General features: G+C 39.6%; 1 protein-coding gene across 1 annotated transcript in view; it reads right to left on the bottom strand.

The window, feature by feature from the left end:
- Nucleotides 1–12,627: 12,627 nt before the first annotated feature.
- Nucleotides 12,628–20,775, bottom strand: part of FOLH1 (folate hydrolase 1) — a gene marked incomplete at its 5' end in the record, with an annotated part of 57,668 nt that continues 49,520 nt past the window's right edge. The window contains 3 exons of the mRNA XM_080816133.1: nt 12,628–13,562; nt 18,591–18,672; nt 18,949–19,213. Of these exons, the coding sequence (XP_080672259.1) occupies nt 13,373–13,562; nt 18,591–18,672; nt 18,949–19,213 (537 nt within the window). The 3' untranslated portion in view covers nt 12,628–13,372. The remainder of the gene's footprint in view (nt 13,563–18,590; nt 18,673–18,948; nt 19,214–20,775) is intronic.

Genomic DNA, 20,775 nt, shown 5'->3' with positions numbered 1-20,775 from the left:
AAACCCTTTACCAGGAGATTCAACTTAATTCCCACCATCATTACTCCATATACATTTGAGATGGGGATAGACAGTGATTTAATTACAAAGAATAGAGTAGGGAAAGAGAAAAACTACTTTTACAGTATGTAAAACATACCTTGACCAAGTAATGAAAGTGAACTCATCAATGATAAATTCTGTTATGGCCATATAAGTCCTCATGTAGAGACTTATATGATGATATGAAAAGGATACTTCAACTCTGTGGTATTCTTTCCCCAAACCTACAACCACAGTCTAACCATGAAATAAAGAACCAGTCAAACCCCAACTTGAATACATTCTTACAGTATACCTGGTCATTATACCTCAAGATTGCCAAGATCATGAAAAATAAGGAAAGACAAAAAATGTCACAGATCGGAGGACATTGGGGACATCTAACATTTCAATTCAGTATCATACTCTGGATTGGATCCTAAATAAAGAGAGCTTATGAGTGGAAAAATTCATGAAAGCCAAGTCAAGTCTGAGTCTAATTGGTGGTAATGTGCCAGTGTCTTTTTTTTTAAGTTTTTGACACATGCACCATGGTAACATAAGATGTTCACAAGGGAGACACCTTGAGTGAGGGGTTGTTATGGGTTGAAGTGTGTCCTCAAAAGAAGATATATTGAAATCCCATCCCCAGAACCTCATAACTGATCTTGTTTGGAAATAGGGTCTTTGCAGAGAAAATCAAATTAAGAAGAGGCAATTAGGGTAACTCCTCATCCCACAATACACTAACCCTATAAAAAGGGAGAATTTGACACAGAGACAGGCATGCACAGGGGGAAGTCAGCCATGGGAAGACCAAGGATTGAGTGAAGGATCTGTGCACTGAGGAAAGCCAAAGACTGCCAGCAAACAGCAGATGCCAGGAGGATATAGGCAATAATTGCTCCCTGCAGGTTTCAGAGGAAGGATGATCCTGCCAACACCTTGATTTTAGTTGCTCCAGCAGTGTAAGACAATCCATTTCTTTTGTTCTAAGCCCCTCAGTTTGTGATACTTTGTTATGGCAGCTCTAGAAAAGCAAATGCAAGGTTATACAGGAACTCTCCAGAGCATTAGTGCAATATTTTTCAAGTCCAAAATAACAAGTCTGTATAAAAGAAACAACAAAAAAATCAATGTATTATGTGAAAACCAAAATAAAGATACCATTTACAATATGTACCAAAAAAAAAAAAGGGAAAAGAAAGAAAGAGGAAGAAAAAAAGAAGGAAAGAAACATCACAAGAAAAAGAGAAAGTAAGAAAAATGTAGGGAAATTTATCAAAACATGTACAAAATCTGTATGCTGTAATCTATAAAGTCCTAATAAAGTCCTGATGAAAGAAATAAAAAAGACCAAATAAATAGAGAGAGACATCATTTTTATGGTTTGGAAGACAACATAGGAAACATGACAATTCCTTTCATTTTGATTGATAGATATAATGTAATTTCTACAAAAATTTCAGCAGGATGTTTGTAGATGTAGACAAGCTGATATTAAAATTTACATGTAAAGGTAAAGAAGCTCAAAGAATTAACATTTTTTGGAAATGAAGAATAAGGTTAGAATCATATTTTCTAATTTTATTTTTTCCATACTTTTTAATTTTAAAACTGACTGTAAAGCTATATACACTATATACACTATATACACTATAAAGTGTAGTGTTGGTAAAGAGACACACACATAGATCAATGAAACAGAATAGAGGCCATAAATTGACTTACATCAATACGGATAGTTGATTTTTGATTAAAGGTGTAAAATCAATTCAATGGAGAAAGGTTTTTGCAACGGTTGGGCATGGAAATCCAAGAAAAACTTACCCTCCAACTAAGCTTCACTCCTTATGCAAAAATTAATTCAATATGATTCAATATGAATCAGAGATATAAATGTAAAATGTAAAATTATTTTAAAGGGCACGGGTGGCTCAGTGGGTTGAGCCTCTGCTTCCGGCTCGGGTCATGATCTCAGGGTCCCGGGATCAAGCCCCACATCGGGCTCTCTGCTCAACAGGGAGCCTGCTTACCCCCCTCTCTCTGCCTGCTGCTCTGTTCTACTTGTGATCTTTCTCTCTCTGTCAAATAAATAAAAATCTTTATTAAAAAAAGTCTTTAAAATTATTTTTAAAACTTTTAGAAGTATCAATTAAAAATCCTTGTGACTCTGGTTTATACAAAGATTTCTTAGCTACACCACCAGAATCATGATCCATAAAAATAAATATTAATAAACTGAACATCAAAATGAAAGGCATCTGCTCTTTAAAAAGATACTATTTAGACGGTGAAAAGACAGCCACCAGATTAAAAGACGATATTAGTAAATCATACACCTGATAAAGGATTTCTGTCCAAACCTGTTAAAAATTTTCAAATCTGGATAAACAGGCACCAAACCAACTAAAGAAGTAGGCAAAAAATTCAACAGACAATTCACCCCAGAAAATATACAACAGACAAGTAAGTGTAAGAAAAGACGCTAAACCTCATTAGTCATTAAGGAAATGCAAATTAAAACCACAATGAGATCCAATTACCTACCCAATAGAATATTGAATAGAATAACATCAAAATCAAACCAAAACAACAAAACAGACCACGCCAAACATCAGTAAGGATATGGAGGAACAACTTCACTACTGGAATCTGGATCTTACCAGTAAGTGTGGCCCGAAGAGAGAGAGAAACCTCAGCCCTACCTTCAGACAGTGCTTGTTCTGTTCTCATGGTCCCTGTATTGTCCATCCTCTGAAGGGACGGTCAGGCTAGTTCCTGTGACCTCTCACTCTCCTGAATCATGAAGGTTTTGGATGCTGGCTCAGAGACATACCATCTATTTGTTAAAATCTAGTTTATATTAATACTCTGCACCGAATGGGGAGGCCCTGTCCTTGCCACAGTCCTCTGACTGTGTCCCTATATGCACCTATATTCAGTAGAACCATGAGGTCTGACAGAATCGTTCTGAAGTCCTCTCCTTCTTCAGTCCAGATCCCAGTACAGAGGTCTAGAAGGTCTCTACCCATGTTCCAGGGCTGTGTTCTTCCTCTTCAGGTTCACCACATGAGATGAGCTGATAATCTAAATATCACAGAATGAGAAATGGGGGCTGCTGTTCTTACCTGAGATCTAGCAATAAGAATGTAAGATCCTCAGGTTGAGGGGAGGAGGCAAAAGGTGAGGGTTCTTAAACTGTTGGGGCCTATTCTTGTGGCCTGACTTCATTTCAAATAGTTGGATTGGAGGTTCTCCAGTCTTGATTGATCCCATAAACATGTGAGGAGATTATGTCTAATAGGACAGGAGATATTTGGGATTATGTAAAAAGCAAGAGAGAAAGAGAAAAGTAATGTCCAGGTAAAGAAGTAGAAAGGAGAGTGGGACAAGAGAAGCATCAGGACCAGAGAGGAACTTAGGGAAAGCAGTACAAAAAGAGAAATGTAGTTTGAGTCAAAAAAGCTTCCGGGGGTGCTGAGGGCAGGTACAGAGAAAAAGTTCAAACAGTGCCTGCACAAAGTAAATTGCCCTTACTTTAAGTGAATGTACCCATGAATCTGGGAGGAAGATAATCCTTGGGGAACAGCAGCCAAGTTGGAGAGAATATGGGATGCTGATAGAGGAGGTGACAGGCAACATGTCTTGTATGTTTCAAAGTTATTCTCAGGTGGTCTAAGATTCCATTTCATGGAATTGGCACAAAACTGCTGTTTGTTAAGGCCCAAAGGGGATAACACAGCTAAGAGTAATATGGCATCATAGTTAAGAATACAGGTCCTGAAGCAGAACTACCGGGTCAGAGTCCCAGCCCCACTGCTCACCAGCCCAGATATGTTGAGACACCTGTTTCTTCATTTGCAAAACAAAGTGTCTGTCTCACAGGGGGACACTGGACCAGGGCCTTGCACTACTATTCACCATTACTGTTGTTATGTGTATAAACAGAATGACAATAAAGGAGAGAAGGAGCACACTCAAGAGAAGGGCAAAAAAAGAGTGATGAAAGGAAAAGTAGAGAAACAAGCAGCAAGTGGTAAAAACCCAGCAGAGATGCAGAGAAAACCCACAGCTGAGTCAGCGATTGGTAAAAGAGCCAGGAAAAACCCTAAAAAGTATTTAACACTTTAAAACTGGTAAGGGAAAAATGATGTTGGGAAATGGACACCCTGGATATAGTCCAGGGTAGAGATCTCATCTGTTTCTCACACTCAGTGTTCTAGGACCCCATGGTCATGACTACCCCCCAGGGTCATGTCCCACAGTAGTAATAGATCTCAGCTATCACTTCCTGCGGCTCCCTGACCTGGCTAAAAGTCAGAGCAGAGAATGGCCAAAGTTCTCAACTAAGGAGCTCAAATCTAACGGCTGGGCTTTAGACAGTCTGACCTCCTTTCATTCAGCTCTCAGTCTGTAGGCAGGGGCATGATGCCAGCTTTGGACGCCTACAACCTCCAGAATGAATCTACAGATCACTCCCTCATGCTCTTGAACCTTTCCAGAGGTTTTAATAAGAGCTTCTCAGAGCCACAGAGGGTCTCAGCTGCCTTGAGACATGGGTGAGATCAGGAACTGCCGTTAGGTTCATAGCGGAGCCACAAAGGGATGGGAGAATTGATGGGGTGTATGAGGTCTCCAGGCATGGCGAAGCATGAGAAGTGAACTCATGAATTCTGGGAACTCTGCAAACACCCAGCAAAGCACATATCCAAGACTCAACTTTGTGTGTTTAATGAAGCCATACCCTGTCAGGTGTCCCCAAATATGGCTCTCTTAGACTACGGAGGACTAAATTGAGAATGTTCCCATTCTAGCTTTGAGAGCAAGCAGCCAACCGGCACACAGAACAGAGCTCCTCATAGCTCTCCCCCATTCCTTGTTCTCTGGCAAGACAGAATTCTCTGGGAGACAAGGCCCTGGCAGCATGAGTATAATATTCCTAAGTGGGATACTATTCACACACTCCCAGGTCCCGTCCTAATTTTCCTGAAAATAGGCATTTAAGCAGCCTTTTGGGGTCAGAGGTTCTGGGTAGGGCACTCCTCTTGTTTGTTCCTCAGAAGGCAGTAAAGCCTCTCAGAAATAGAGAACAAGAAGAACAACAACAAAAATAAATGGGATGAATTTCCTCCTTTACCCCAACTGATTGATACAAATCAAAGCCATGAAAGAGAATAGTAACCACCTGTATTATTCCTCTCAAAGCCCCTAAGTGAAACCTTTCTTCAATATTCACCTCTGCTTAGCCCAGCCCTTATTTCAAACCAGCTTCTCATAGTACCAAAGGGCAGAAAAGAATAAGATGGGAGGGAAGGGAGAAGGGAAGGAGGACGTTAGGGAGAAGAGAAGGGGGAAAGAGAGAAAGAAAGAAAAGGAGGGAGGGAGGGAGGGAAAGGAAAGAAGAGGAAAGAAGGAAGCAAGGAGGAAGGGAGGAAGGAAGGATCTATCCTGGATCTCACTCAGGCTTGAAAAACAGGACCTCTCTTTATGGCTATTTTTCTCCAGACACAAGAGCTCCTCAAAAATTACAAGACTCCTGGGGCACCTGGGTGACTCAGTCGGTAAGCATCTGACTCTTGGTTTTGGCTATGGTTATGATCTCGGGGTCCTGACATCGACAACTGCACTCAGGACAGAGTCTTCTTGAGGTTCTCTCTCTCCCTCTCCCCTGCTCTTTCTCTCTAAAATAAAATATTTTTAAAAAATTACAAAGTTTTCGGGAGGGATGGGAATATCTGCTTTCTTCTCCTGGCTTCTTGTGTGCACGTGCTTGCTCACATGCACTCAGACTTCGTCAACAGGATACAGACATTGCTGTGATTAGGGCTAATGAAATACATCTCAAATTATTATTTATTCTGTAGAAGTTTTGCTAATCCTTCATTTTCCCAAGAAGCATTCAAATGCGCACCTGATTTCACAGCACAGAGATCTCTCTTTCTCTTCTCTCTCTTCCCAACAGTCCGTCTCTCAATACATATGAAAGCAACCTTACCGGTCAATTCCAATTTTTTGGCTGATTTTCTTAATAACATTATCTTTCATTGAATCACAAAATTGGAAAAAAAAGTAACCAAAAGTATTAGCAAAAATTAACAATATTACTGAGAAAAACTGAGAAAAAAAACTGAGAAAAATACTGAGAAAAACTAACCCTGCCTTCCCCCAGAGAAACTTACTTAGAAGCAAGTCTGGGAAGCCAGGAAAATATGGTCGGCCAGTTCCTAATGACAGAGCCCAGAACACAAGGACGAGTCGGGCCAGGTGGAGACATCCAATCAGTAAGAATCACACATACTTTTTCCCTAACCACCAAAGAATGTAAATCCCGTCGTCGGGGCGCCAACCTTGAGCACCAATTCTGATCAGAGTAATAGGTTAGGTCAAACAGCTACTATAGGGTAAATTGTAATTCAATTGGCCACCTGCGTGTGACCTAACGTGACTATACAATGTTACAATCTCATTGGCTACCTATATGTGGCCAGGTTTTTGCTCTATAAAAATTAGTCTGTGAGGCTGGGAAGGGTCGTTCTCCTCAGAGCGGCTCTGGCCGGTCAGTCTGATTTCTAATGCTTGGCATAGTTTAAAGCTTTGCATAACTTCAACCTTGTTTACTTCTAATGCTTAGCATAGAATAAAGCTTTAAATAACTTTCACTCGTCTCAGTCTCGTTTCATTTAATAATGGACCTAACAGTCTCTAGGCGCAGAAGGGGGTTCTCCAGTTCCACTTCTATGAAGGCTTTCTAGATAACCTCTGTCACCATCAAGGGGACCAGGGGTTAGTGTGTCTGTGTTCCACATGAATATGCTGATTGAAGCTGGTCCCACCTCCAAGCAGGGGGCAGAGATGAGGCTGACGCTTTGAATAAAGCCTCCAGGAAAACTACAAGGGAAGAAAAGCAAACAGTAACCAGAAGCAAGGCAATCTTGTTTTACACAACTCACTTTGCTCACCTTCCAGTTGGTGCTTCTCCTCAGGGAACTTCTCTGGCCTGTTTCCGTCGGCCCCCACCACCCAGAACTGACGCTCTGGATCTCTAGACTGTCTAGGCTCAGAAAGGGAAGCATTTGAGCGGGAGAGGACAAAAGAAGCTTCCCTTCCCAGCTGTGCCATGTTTCCTTCCTCAGAAAGGACCCTCGTCAGAGATTAGCCTCCAGGCTGCGTTCACCTAGGAAGAGCATCTGAATCACCGGCAGGGCTTGTTAGAACACAGACCTCTGGGCCTCCATCACAGAGATTCTTGATCAGTAGCTCTGGGGTGCAGCTGGAGGGTTTGCCCATCTAAGAAGGTCTAAGACGCTGGTGCTGGTTCTAATGCGGGGACCATCCTCTGAGAACCTCCGACTTAGGCCACTGTTCATGAACAATGATGCTTTTAGGTTGTACACTGGAAAGCATGAGGATGGAAGTTCAGGTTGCAGACTTGCTGCTGTGGCTTTTTGTGACATGTGATGGGAGAAGGGAGTGGTGGGAAATGCAGGTCCTTCTGTGTCTGCAGCCCCAGTGCCTTGGGAGGGGGGTCAGGATGACTCTGATGCAGCACCCTGACATGTGATGGGAGAAGGGAGTGGTGGGAAATGCAGGTCCTTCTGTGTCTGCAGCCCCAGTGCCTTGGGAGGGGGGTCAGGATGACTCTGATGCAGCACCCTTTCTGATGCAGAAAGGCATTCTGCACTTTCTTAAAATATTAACATTAATTGACCAGAGAACCTAGAAATCCCACTCCTAGGTGTACCCAAGAGAAATAAAAAACATATGTCTGTACAAAGACCTGAACTCAAATATTTATAATAGCATTATTTTTGACAGCTAAAAATGGGAGCCCTCAGATTTAACAATAGCTCTTCATAATGTGATTCTACAAAAACAAAAAAAAAAAAAAAAACCCAAAACAAACAAACAAACAAAAAAACTGTAAACAATTATTTTGGTTGGTTTTACAGAAATGATTCTGTTGATAATATGTACATATTTATTCACATTTTCTATTATATGAATAACATATGCCCTTATTAAAAACTGGTATTACAAAAAAGAACCAGCCCTAGTAAAATATTTATCACCTGAAATCTATTCCTAGCGGCTAACAGTTGAATATACTGAATAAATGTATAATTTTTATATAACAGCAAATGTCTTAGCTTACATCTGACCATAGCTCCAGTTGCTTCCATTTTTGCTTTTTTTTTTTTAAGATTTTTATTTATTTATTTGACAGAGATCACAAGTAGGCAGAGAGACAGGAAGGGAAACAGTCTCCCCACTGAGCAGAAAGCCCGATGTGGGGCTTGATCCCAGGACGCTGGGATCATGACCTGAGCCGAAGGCAGAGGCTTTAACCCACTGAGCCACCCAGGTGCCCCCAATTTTTGCTTTTTTTTTTTTTTAAAGATTTTATTTATTTATTTGACAGAGATCACAGGTAGGCAGAGAGAGAGGAGGAAGCAGGCTCCCCACTGAGCAGAGAACCCGATGCAGGGCTCGATCCCAGGACCCTGGGATCATGACCTGAGCCGAAGGCAGAGGTTTTAACCCACTGAGCCACCCAGGTGCCCCCAATTTTTGCTTTTTTAAAAATGTCATTCTTTTTACCTATTAAGCAACGGACTCATTGGGAGACTGGATCACATTTCAGTTTTCCACTATAATTCACTCTTCACCTTGCAAATAATACTACAAGGAAATATTCAGTTCTGAAAGGTTTTTGTGGTCAAATAAACCACTTATTTCTGAAAATAATTATAATAATGAGCAAAAGAGGAATGAGTACCCATACGATCCCAACAAAATGTAATCATGTATCTAGAGTATCCCTCCTAATAAAGCAGGTGTAGTGATGGAAATATATTTTTGGAAACAAATGATGTAAATTTAAGGGAATATAGATTTCAGCTGAGAGAAAGAATTTCCATGCAGCTGAATGTCCAGTGCCTTGATACACCAGTCCTCAATTTTTAGCTGGAGGAGTTCCTTACCTGGCTTATGGCACTTTTTTTTCTTAAGAGTTCTCTCTCATGACCCATTCTGGCTGTATTTTCCTGGAGTTACTGACAAATACCCATGTCCTCCCTTCCAGGTCTCTGTACGATGCTGTTCCTCATGGAGACATGGAGGCATCTTCTAATAACCAGCTCTGATTGCTTCTCTCCTTAAATTCACATAATCCCGCCAGGACATTGGGTTACTCAGAATATAACCCTACTTTTATCTCTTCTACCGAACCTCGATGATTCTCTCTCTCACAACAGGTCAATCTGTTACACCTAGGGCTTAACCTTGCCAATTCACAGAGCTCTCAGAACTTTATTTCTCCCTCCCTGCTCCTTCTCTGTACGAGGATCGATATTCTTTTATCCAACCAATTTCACCCACGTAATGAGTTCCTGATGAAGTGCACACCAAGAGCCTCCCTGACAAGTGAATTCCTGACTCCTCTCTTCCAAATCACATATTCGGAAAGTAGTCCCACTGGTGGGTTTGGAGGTGGGTTTGGAGCGATATGGGCTGGACTGCAATCCATTATTTATCCCTGCTTCTGAGATCTGGGGCATCCTCTGTTCTCATGCCCACTCCCTGCTCCTCCTTTCCTCTTCCCTTCTTTACTGTTCTACAGAGTACTATCAGACTGTAACACATCATATATTTTACTTATTTAATGTGCCTTTATATGCCTTCCCTGAATTAGATTGTTGGTTGTATAACAAAGGGTTACTGTTTGTCTTGTTTGCTACTGCATTTCCATTAACTAGAGTACACAAAATACAGATACAAATACACGTGACATAACTGTCCCTTCCTTGCTGCTGGTACTCACAAGCAGTCTCTCTCTCTTTTAATAAAATGAACAACAAAAAATAAATGAAGGAAAGTGTTTGAATCAACACTTACTCTGTAGAATCATCTACCAAAAGAATGTCCTGATACAATCTGTGACTGAATAAATTGCATCACTTTAGTAAACATTTCTTGTGTCATCTTCATAATATTGTAATGCAAATAATGTGATTGAAATTCTGGTTTCTTAAATCACCCAGTTCAAGCTTGACTGATATCAGTGTATTGTTATTTTAAATCTTATATCCTTTGGAGTATGTGTTGCTTTGTAATTTGGGTTGCCATGTGGATGCATTGGTTTTTAGAGTATTAACACATCACTTAATTAAAACACACATCCACAAGATATCATGCACTAAACTTATATTTATCAATATCTTCCTTTGTATAATGTGTTATTATAGTATTTTATTTTAAAATTATTTTAAATTTATTTAAAATTATTTTATTTTAAAATTATTCTCTACATTGTAGACTTTTCAAGTTATTTAGTTATTCAGCTATTGAAAGTTGCAAACTGCCTCTTGATGCGCTGAGAACATTTTAAGATCAAGGTGTATAATAAATAGGGGCCTAGAGAATGGGCCTAAAGCAAGTGCAGCAGAACCACCCAGCAGTTAGGAAGGGCATAAGGAACCTGGGTGGGTGAGGAGGACTGCAAACACATTTAGAGAAGGAACCTGGGTGCCTGGGTGGCTCAGCTCGTTAAGTGTCTGCTTTTGGCTCCGGTCATGATCCCAGAGTCCTGGGATCTAGTCCTGCACAAGGCTTCTTGCTCAGCAGGGAGCCTGCTTCTCCCTCTGCCCACCTCCTGCTTGTGCTCTCTCTCTCTGACAAATAAAAAAAAATTTTTTTTAAGACAAAAATAGAAAAAGAACCAGAGTCCTGAGTGCAGTGGGAATAGTGCAGAGGAAGGACGTTCCAACCCGTCTTCCCCAGCATGGCCCCTCATCCCCCCGCCCTACACACACACACATACACGCCTGATCACACAGCAGGTGAGATTCCAGATTCCTTTCCTGGTTGCTGCAGAAAGGAGGTGCCAGGGCTAAGAGACCCAGCGGGGCCTTCCTTGGCTTCTGGTTCCAAAAGCGCCGCAGCAAATTCTCCTGATCTTGGTTTTGGTGCGGATGCTTCCAGGATTGTCCTGCTACACCTCCTGTCCCTAGTTTAAGATCCCTCTGCCCTAAGCTGAGGACTGACAGGACACCTGGAGATTACTGAGAAGCTGTTAGGGAGCTGGAACTATGGCTGAAGAGTCTGAGGACAGTTGGTAGTGTCTGAGGCTAGTACACAAATAGCCTCGGTTTAACAAATAATGTCGATCTATATCATTCTATTCTTATTGAATTCTTGTAGGATAACCTTCACTGTTTTCTCCTAGATATCTAATGGGACTGATAATGCTGCAGTTAATTTTTATTTGGCATAAAAACTTGACCCCCAAAAAGGATTTGAATTTATTAGTGAGAAAATTAATGTTTGATTGCTTAATAAGAGCTTATTTCTCCAAACTATTTTGAAAATACAATAGGAAATAGTAGAATTTTTTTTTTTAACAAAAGATTGTGTGGCCTGAATCACGTTACTCCTATGTTTCTCAGGATAGGTTGTCCAGGATAGAGTGTCAAAATGTTGTTAAATATATTTGTATTTTTTGTCTTTTTAATTTTTTATTTAGATACATAATTTCACTGTTTTCATTACTGCCCATTACAGTGCCCCCATCCTGCAGGGTCCCCGTTTTGCAGTGCCTCCATCCTGCAGTGCCCCATCCTCCAGTGCCCCCATCCTCCAGTGCCACTGTCCTGCAGTGCCCATGTCCTCCAGTGCCCCCATCCTCCAGCCCCCATCCTGCAGGGTCCCCGTTTTGCAGTGCCCCAGTCCTACAGTGCCCATGTCCTGCAGTGCACCCGTACTGCAGTGTCCCTGTCTTGCAGTGCCCCCATCCTGCAGGGTCCCCGTTCTGTAGTGCTCCCGTCATGCCGTGCCCCCATCCTACAGTGCCTGTGTCCTGCAGTGCACCCATACTGCAGTGTCCCCGTCTTACAGAGCCCCCATCCTGCAGTGCCCATGTCCTCTAGTGCCCGTGTCCTGCAGTGCCCCCATCCTGCAGGGTCCCCGTTCTGCAGTGCCTCCATCCTGCAGTGCCCGTGTCCTGCAGTGCACCCATACTGCAGTGTCCCTGTCATGCAGTGCCCCTGTTTTGCAGTGCAGGCTGCTGGCATAGCGCTTGCTTCTTGCAGTTCATGGTGGCCAGAACTCAGTAGCCGGGAGCTTTTTCTAACACTGCCGTTGGTTGGTTTGGTGGTAGAGAGCCTCTAGAGGCAAGGCAATTCCCCCGAATCAGCTTCCCACGGTGGCCTAGCGTCCAGGGTTCTGGGGAGTTTTTTTGCACTCTGCTAGCAAAGCACCACTGTGCCTTCTCTGCTGTTCAGTAAGGTCCATGGCATGGGGAAAACCCTTCACTGGCTGCTCCATCCCAGTCCTAGGGATGGTGACTGCTCCTTGGACCTGCTATAAAGGTTCTTGTTACCTTTAACTAGATAGTATCTCATTACTGCAATGCTACTGTAACTAATCATTCTCTATATTAACTTTCCCTGCTTATGTTGCCATATGGTTTCTCTGTCTTAACTGGACCCTGACTGATAAATATTATATTCATGCAAGTGAACTGCTCCCCATCAGTGAACTGAAGTGAACTCCAGCCCCATGCACCTTCAAAGGTGAGTGAAAAAATCAAGTGTTAGAAAATAGATACACAGTATGATTTTATTTACAGTTTAAAAACCAAACAAACCCCCAAACACATAAAGAATATAGCCATGTGTGGAATAATGATAAATAACAGAAAAGATTCACGTAAGATTCAAGAAAGTGAGTATCTCTGGCAGAAGAGGAAGGCACACTGGTCAGTGGTAGATGGGACATTCAGAGATATGGGTAACATTCCTTTCCTTAATCTGGTTATTTGTGGGGGGCAGTTCTACAAATCTTCATTTCTTTATTATTTTTTACTATACATACATTACATATACCCTTTGATAGAAATAAGATATTTGATATTTTAAGAAAAGTAATTATCCTTTATAGCACAGAGTGACTATGTTTACCAGCAGTGTGATTAGACTAGAGTAGCTCAACTAGTTGGTTAAGATAGTGATCTCTCAGCCCTGGGTGACAAATAGGGCCAATGCCAGTGCAGAATTAGCCTCGATTCCCTCTACTGCCACATAAGAGTTTTAATAGAGTAGGTGTTTGCCTTAATTTTAACTCTTAGTTCAAATTCAGAATATCCTTCTATAATTATAGAATAAAAATTATCCATCTTTCTTTTTTGATTCATAGGGAGAAGAAAGAATGCTAGTGTGTGTGTGTGTGTGTGTGTGTGTGTGTGTGTGTGTGTGAACTTTATTTTTTAGTTTATTTTTTAGAATATGCCTTTTATGATTCTTTCTGAGTGACAGGCCATACCTATTCAGTACGGGTTCTCTGAAGAACCACCTCAGGCCACTTCCCTCAGAGTCCCGGCTGCAGCCTGCACCGTAAAGGCTGTGATGGAGATCTGCCTCTTCACCTCTCCCCAGGCCTTGGACGGATCCACTCTGTTTTCAATATCAAACAGAGCATCATAAATTCCTGGGAATGACTCCCCTGCATACTTGTTGTGGCTGCTGGGAGCATAGATGACGTGCCTGTTGATAAAAACAGTTGGCGGTTTTCGGACAGTTGTTGTCCAAACAATACATACAAGAGAAAAACAGGAGCGCTCCACAAATCCTGGACTGTGGAATTCTAATCTCACGACTTGAACAAGCCACTTGTCAGCTAAACTGCCAAGTTTAATCAACTCCAAAGTCCAGTCTAGGAAGTATATGTTTTGACTTTAAACAGAGGACTTCATGTCGTTCAGAGCAACAAAAATAACACGAATAGTCCCAATAGCTTGTCACCTACTATGGATCGTGCTTGTGATTAAATGATTTGCCTATAACTTTTCTATTCCTTAAAAATAAATGTTAGAGGGGTGCCTGGGTGGCTGAGTCGGTGAAGCCTCCAACTCTTGGTTTCAGCTCAGATCATGATCTCAGGGTCTTGGGATCCAGTCCCTCATCAGGTTCCCTGCTCAGTGGGGCGTCTGCTTCTCTGCCTCTCTCTCTCTCCTTCTGTCCCTCCTCCCACTTGCACATGCACGTGTATCCTCTCTCTCTTTAAAATACATAAATAAATCTTAAAAAAAAAAAACCTTAACAAAGTTGATACTAGCATTAAAAAGGAGGAAACTGAGATCTGAGAGATGAAGTGATTAGTCTCAAGCTACACTGCAAGTAAGTACTGACTTTTCACTGTCCCACGTCACCCCCGGAAATGTAGCCCAGTGGTGATGATCAAAGTCCTATTTGTGACCTGCCTACCTACTACTGTGTTTTTTTTCCTCTTTAAAAAAGGAGACCCACTAACATGTGAGAATGCCTAGCTTAAAGCATGAATAATCATTAAAAACAGCTTTGAAAGTGTAACACGATCTGGGTAGAAGGTGATATTTTATTGAAAGACATATGTCAGTCATGTCAAAGCACATGAAGGGAAGGGTAAGTTCCCAAGCAAAGAGGTAAAGAAGGAAAGAAGCACACTTGTGCTGCCATTGGGAGACAGTCACCATGTCTGGATGATCCCCTTACTCCTAATTCTGATCCTTTGATAATCCATAAACAAAAAGACAGGGCCATTTCTCACTAGTCACTGATCTAATTTATTCTCCAATTCTTAGCAAGATCAATCTAATGTTCATCACTGCTGTTTATCAGAAATATTTAAAATTGTCAAAAATTAGAAAAAAATCTGAACATTAGGAGAATGAGTATGTAAATACATATTTTATACATTTTACATATATTTATTATGTCTTATGTGTATACATACATAAAGACAAATATATTTAAAACGAGAGGGGGCAAAAATTATATAAACCAAATATAAACATGATTTTATAACTAACTGACAGAATTGGGGTGGTTTTATTTTCTACTTGTGACTTTGTTGATCTTCTAAGTTTCCTACAATGAACATATGTTCTTTTATAATCAGAAGTAAACAATATATTAAAAAGTATGCAGCAATCACATTACATTATATGAATAATATATCATTTCCTACATATATTTTGAAATTTCTATTTGCTTACAAGAAATCAACTATATTTTTTCCACAGTGCAAAAAATAAGAAAAAAAAGAATATAATCAAGTGTCATATTTGTATCCTTACCTATAGAAAGGCCTGTCTGGTAATCCTAAAGGATCAATAAATGCTCGTTCCAAAAACATCAGTTGATCATTCATAATTCTCAATAATATTGGGCTAAACAACAAAACAAATACAGTTGTCACTTCTTGAGAAAACATTCACCACACAGCAAACTGAAAATTCACAACAAAATTAAATATAATATGTCTTAAATCTCTATGATATGCAAATTAAGAACAATAGTGTAACAGTTACCTTTTTAAAATCTTATAGAATATTATTCTGCTGAGGCTTATAAAACCACATAAAGTTATAGTGGTTGAAAAGGACAACAGTAATTTTTATATATTTTGAAATAATAATTAATTGGCAATCCTAGTTTTTAAATATAAGCAAGATTTTTTTTATCTTAGGAATCCTAATAATCTACTCAAAGAAGTCATTTGATATTGAATGGGACAGTCTATTAATGGTTAGTAGGGTTCCTGGAAAATTACGCATATTTACCAAATGATAGCCAATGTTTTATTATTATTTTGTTATTATTAAAGCCAAATGTCCTAGTACATCATAATCCGTTCCTATAAGGCACTTTGCCAGAGGGTGGAAAGATCATAGCTTTTAAAGACAGAAAATCAACTTCATAGAATTTATGGTGTTTGGAATCTTCTTAAGATTTATTGCTTATTGTTGATTTTTTTTAACCCACACAAAAATTTGAAAAGAACTGTAAAGTACAAGGAAAAAAAAAATCCCATGTTCACTCCAGGATGACCTAGTTATTATACTAATTGGTTTACTTTGAATTTTTCTCTATATTTGTTCAATTAAAATATAATCAAAGTGTTCACAATTTTAAATATTTTTGGTTTACTTCACATTTTATAGTAAATATCTTATATTTCCTTTATAATCAACTCTTTCAATGCTTATGAAATGTTCAAATTAGTAGACATTTAATTTTTTAGTAATTTCTCTCCTCTTAGGTATTGATTGCTTTAAATTATTTGATATATTTTTAATAAACTATTCCTATTTATTATTATTATTATTTTTAAAGATTTTATTTACTTATTTGACACAGAGAAAGCACATAAGCAGGAGGAGAGGCAGAGGGAGAAGGAGAAACAGGCTCCCCACTTACAGGGAGCCCCACATGGGGCTTGAACCCAGGACCCTGAGATAATGACCTGAGCCAAAGGCAGATATTTAACTGACTGAGCCACCCAGGCATCTCTATTTATTTATTTGTTTGTTTGTTTACTTATAGAAAGATAGAGCATGAGCTGGGAGAGGGGTGGGGGAGGGACAGAGGGAGTAGGAGAGAGAGAATCTTAAGCAGGCTCCATGCCTAACATGGAGCCTGACGTGGGGCTCCATCTCACGACCCTGAGATCATGACCTGAGCTGAAGTCAAGAGTCATATGTTTAACCAAGTGAGCCACCCAGGAGTCCCTTGAACTGTTCGATGTTATAATTTGTATCTTACTCTGAGAAGCTCTTTTTCCTTTCCAAACTTGAAATTAATTCCTGAAGGAAATGTCTACGAAATGGAAATACAATGGCAAAGTCTAAGAACTCTGTAAATAGCTCTTGAAACTTTAACAGTACATGGTTATGCTTTTCAAAAAGGTTTTTATTTTTTGTTTTTATTTATTTATTTTTTCAAAAAGGTTTTTAAAACAATTCACAACACTACCAGAAAAGAGCAAGAGCATCTGCTCCAGGATGCCGTCTGGTGCAATGGGTTCAACCAGGTTTTAAATCATTACTAAGTTGAAACAAAAATAGTTATTTTGAAAATGGTATAACTTTATTTTTACCTGTATTTTTAATCAGTAGGGAATTTGAATGTTTTTTGTGTCTGTCTGTACAGGCAGTGTCTTCTTTTTGAGTTGTCTCGTCCATTGCCAACATTTTCAACTTTGTTCTTTTGTAGTTTCTTTTTTTTTTTTTAATATTTTATTTATTTATCTATTTGACACACAGAGATCACAAGTAGGCAGAGAGGCAGGCAGAGAGAGAGGAGGAAGCAGGCTTCCCGCTGAGCAGAGAGCCCAATGCGGGGCACGATTGCAGGATCCTGAGATCATGACTTGAGCTGAAGGCAGAGGCTTAACCCACTAAGCCACCCAGGTGCCCCTCTTTTGTATTTTCTTAGCCAATTTTCAAAAAATATTTTTTATGATGTTTATATTACTCCCTTTCCATATTTGCTGGAAAAGAGGTTTCCCAGCCTTCTATCTTTGCTTTTGATGATTAACTTTCATATTCTGAACCATTTCAGTGTTTTCAAACCTGATTGCCTTTTCATTTCCCTGTTGCTTCTAAACTTAGAATTTCACTTCCAGGAAATTTCAACTTTTAATAAAGAATTTTTCTACAAACATTGCTTATGTTTGCATGCAATGTGAAGTGAAATTCAAAACTCACTTTTTAATCAGTTGCTGAGAGCTTAAATAACATTACTGTTGAATATGTTTTTCTTCCTCCATTTATTGTTGGTATACCCTTCATTACAAAATACCTATTTCTTACCCAAATGCATTCTTATATGTCACTCATCTATTTCTGGACTGCCTGCTCTTATCTTTCAATGTATTTTTGCATCAGTCACCAAGGATTTCATATTTGTGTCATCATAATAGGCTTAATACACAGTCAATGTTTACTCTCAAAATTCTACTTTAAAAAAATTTCCTTAATATTGTCTCATTATTTTTCTCCCATCTTAAAGTTCTATTCCAATTATGTTTATTTTGGTGATTTCACACAGAATTAATGCTAAATGCTTAATATTGGAAGAAAACTGACTTCTCAATACTTGTTCTGGAGAACGAATTTTACCAGGTAGAAGTGGAAATGAGGAACTCTGGAGGTAATGACATTAAGAAGAGGAAGAAAAGAAAGTATGTTCTGGAAATAGGAGAAATTGGTTGAAATATGATGGACAGACACTGAAAGAACATGAGATGAGGCTAGAAAAAGCTGGGGTCACACAGTGGAGGACCTTCAATGCTAAGGTGGGAATTTTGTAACTAAACAGCTGGTCATTAAAGAGTTGCTGGAATTTCTCAGCACACGGCTGCCACTCAGAAAGTTAGAGATGGGGGCGCCTGGGTGGCTCAGTGGGTTAAAGCCTCTACCTTTGGCTCAGGTCATGATCTCAGGGTCCTGGTATTGAGCCCCGCATCTGACTCTCTGCTCAGCCGGGAGTCTGCTTCCCCCTCTCTCTCTGCCTGCCTCTCTGCCTACTTGTGATCTCTGTCAAATAAATAAATAAAATCTTAAAAAAAAAAAAAAAGAAAGTTAGAGATGGGTCTTGCTGAGATATGGCAGCCCTGTACAGGATGCCTTAAGGTGGAGAGACAGAAAGGAGCAAAACACTTCCCAAAGATATTTCAGCAACAAAGATGTCAATTAGTATATCTTTCTCATTGTATCTGTTCTAGCCATAAGTTAAAAATGTGGAACATACTTGTTTTTGTCCAAGTCTTGAAGTCTCTCATTGAACTTAGAAGCAATTTCTGTAAAGTTCTTCACAGCAGAGAAAAGTGCATCTGAAATAGAAATCGGGGCTTAGGGGCATTGTCCTATGGCTTGTGCAAAGGGGACAGTATAGGAAGCAGTTTGTTCTCTTCTGCACTTTACGAGGTTCTTATATTTATATATTACAAGAGGGGCATCAGTGAGATGGCAAGTACATTTATAGATGTAAACAATGTATCTGATCTCACAGACCGGCAATAAATAACACACGGACTAAGGTTGGTCACTACATTTTAGAGATTAATTGAAAGACGGAGATGAGTTTTGAGGGAGGAGGTGTAGCATACCAAATGACACACGGTATGTTTTCATTTCTTGTGGATGTTTCATTGAAATATTGTAGATCTTGTCAGCGTACTTTCTCAAAACGACAGCATAATCTCGACAGTCAAATGGGAGCACTATGGAACTGGCTAATTCAAATACCATCCCTCCTCGAACCTGTGCCACAGCGAGGTGGTACTTAAAAGTTGGATCATAAAATTTTTCCACCAATTCATATGTTTCATAGACACTGTGATACAATGGATAGCTCCTGAATTTGCTTGTTGCCTACAAAAAGAAAAGAAAAAAGAGCCACACAAAAGAACACAAAAACCAAACTATATCTCTTATAAAATAGCTTACAATAAGATGCATAGTACCATATTTACTATTAATATTAGTAAAACTGTTTTGGCCAGTAATGAATAAAGAAATGTATTTAAGAACCTTAATAATACACTTAATAATACACTTAATAATACACTTAATAATACACTTACTAAAGGGTTAATATTATAATATGAAAATATATCCCAGATGTGTAATTAAAAAATATGTGTATACAACATAAATGATAGAATAAAAATTATCTGGAAAGAACTAATGGTCTTGCCTTCAAGGATATAGGAGATGTGAAAACGTTTCTGAAACAAAGACAAGATAATGTTGCATTTCAGTCTAAATAATTTAAGAAGATAGGGAATTGCTAGAGGCGATGGTATATGAGCATTATACAACATTATATATGGTAGAGCTGCAAAATGCTAATGACTGAAATTCCATGAATGGATGATTTTCTGACAAGCAGCCTGTGGAAGTGTGAAGAGTCCGCACAGTGAGGAGAAATGTAGTGGATCCAGAATCTCACGAAGGAGAGAGAAGGAACGCTCAGATATATATAAGACACCAAGAACATAAACAAAAGGCCAGAGGCAAGGACTTTTCAAACTTTGAATTGCTGACTTATGTCTTTTGTCTGTCTTATTTAGTTGTGTTTTGTGTTTTTTTTTTAATTGACATAAAAGAACATTTTATTTAGCAGTATGTTGAAGAGGCTAGGATTCTAAAATTAGACGGCTGGAGTTTGAATCCAGCCCACAGGACCTATTACCAAATAACTCTGACTGGTTGTTAACCCCAAGATTATTAGCTTTTCTTTAGTATTCTCATGAGTAAAACATAGATAATATTAACATCTAGCCTCAACCCACCCCCATCTAACCCTGCCTAACTTCCTACCCCCGTGGTAGGATTAAAGATTTCCTATCTGGAGAGAATAACTAGTCCAAGAGAAAAGATCGATAGATTCTATAGATCTGTCGTTGTTGCCTCCCCATAAAGCAGTGAGAACAGGCATTCTCGATCACTCTTCTCTGAAGCCTCCCATTTGACAGCTGCCACCCTTGCGTACATGGCTTCAGTCAGCTTCTCATGGACTAATTCCTAAATAAGACAGGTGGCCAAAGATGACCAGGCACTTGAAAACAGCCTTTGACTTGAAAGATATAGACCAAAAACCAAACTAAAATAAAATCAACTTAAGAGTAAGGAGGTACTGCAAGGAATGGAGGGAAACTTATAGTAATAATAACTATAATAATAATAATATAAAGATTTCAATAAAAAAGAATGACAGAGTTGAGAAAGATTTTTTTTTAAGATTTTATTTATTTATTTGATGGGCAGAGATCACAAGTAGGCAGAGAGGCAGGCAGAAAGAGAGGAGGAAGCAGGCTCCCTGCTGATCAGAGAGCCCGATGCAGGCCTCGATCCCAGGACCCTGAGATCATAACCTGAGCCAAAGGCAGAGGCTTTAACCCACTGAGCCACCCAGGTGCCCCAAAATATTT

Source organism: Martes martes (genome assembly GCF_963455335.1).
Source record: "Martes martes genome assembly, chromosome: 10".
NCBI lineage: Eukaryota > Metazoa > Chordata > Mammalia > Carnivora > Mustelidae > Martes > Martes martes.
This window is presented reverse-complemented; position numbering and strand designations above follow the sequence as displayed.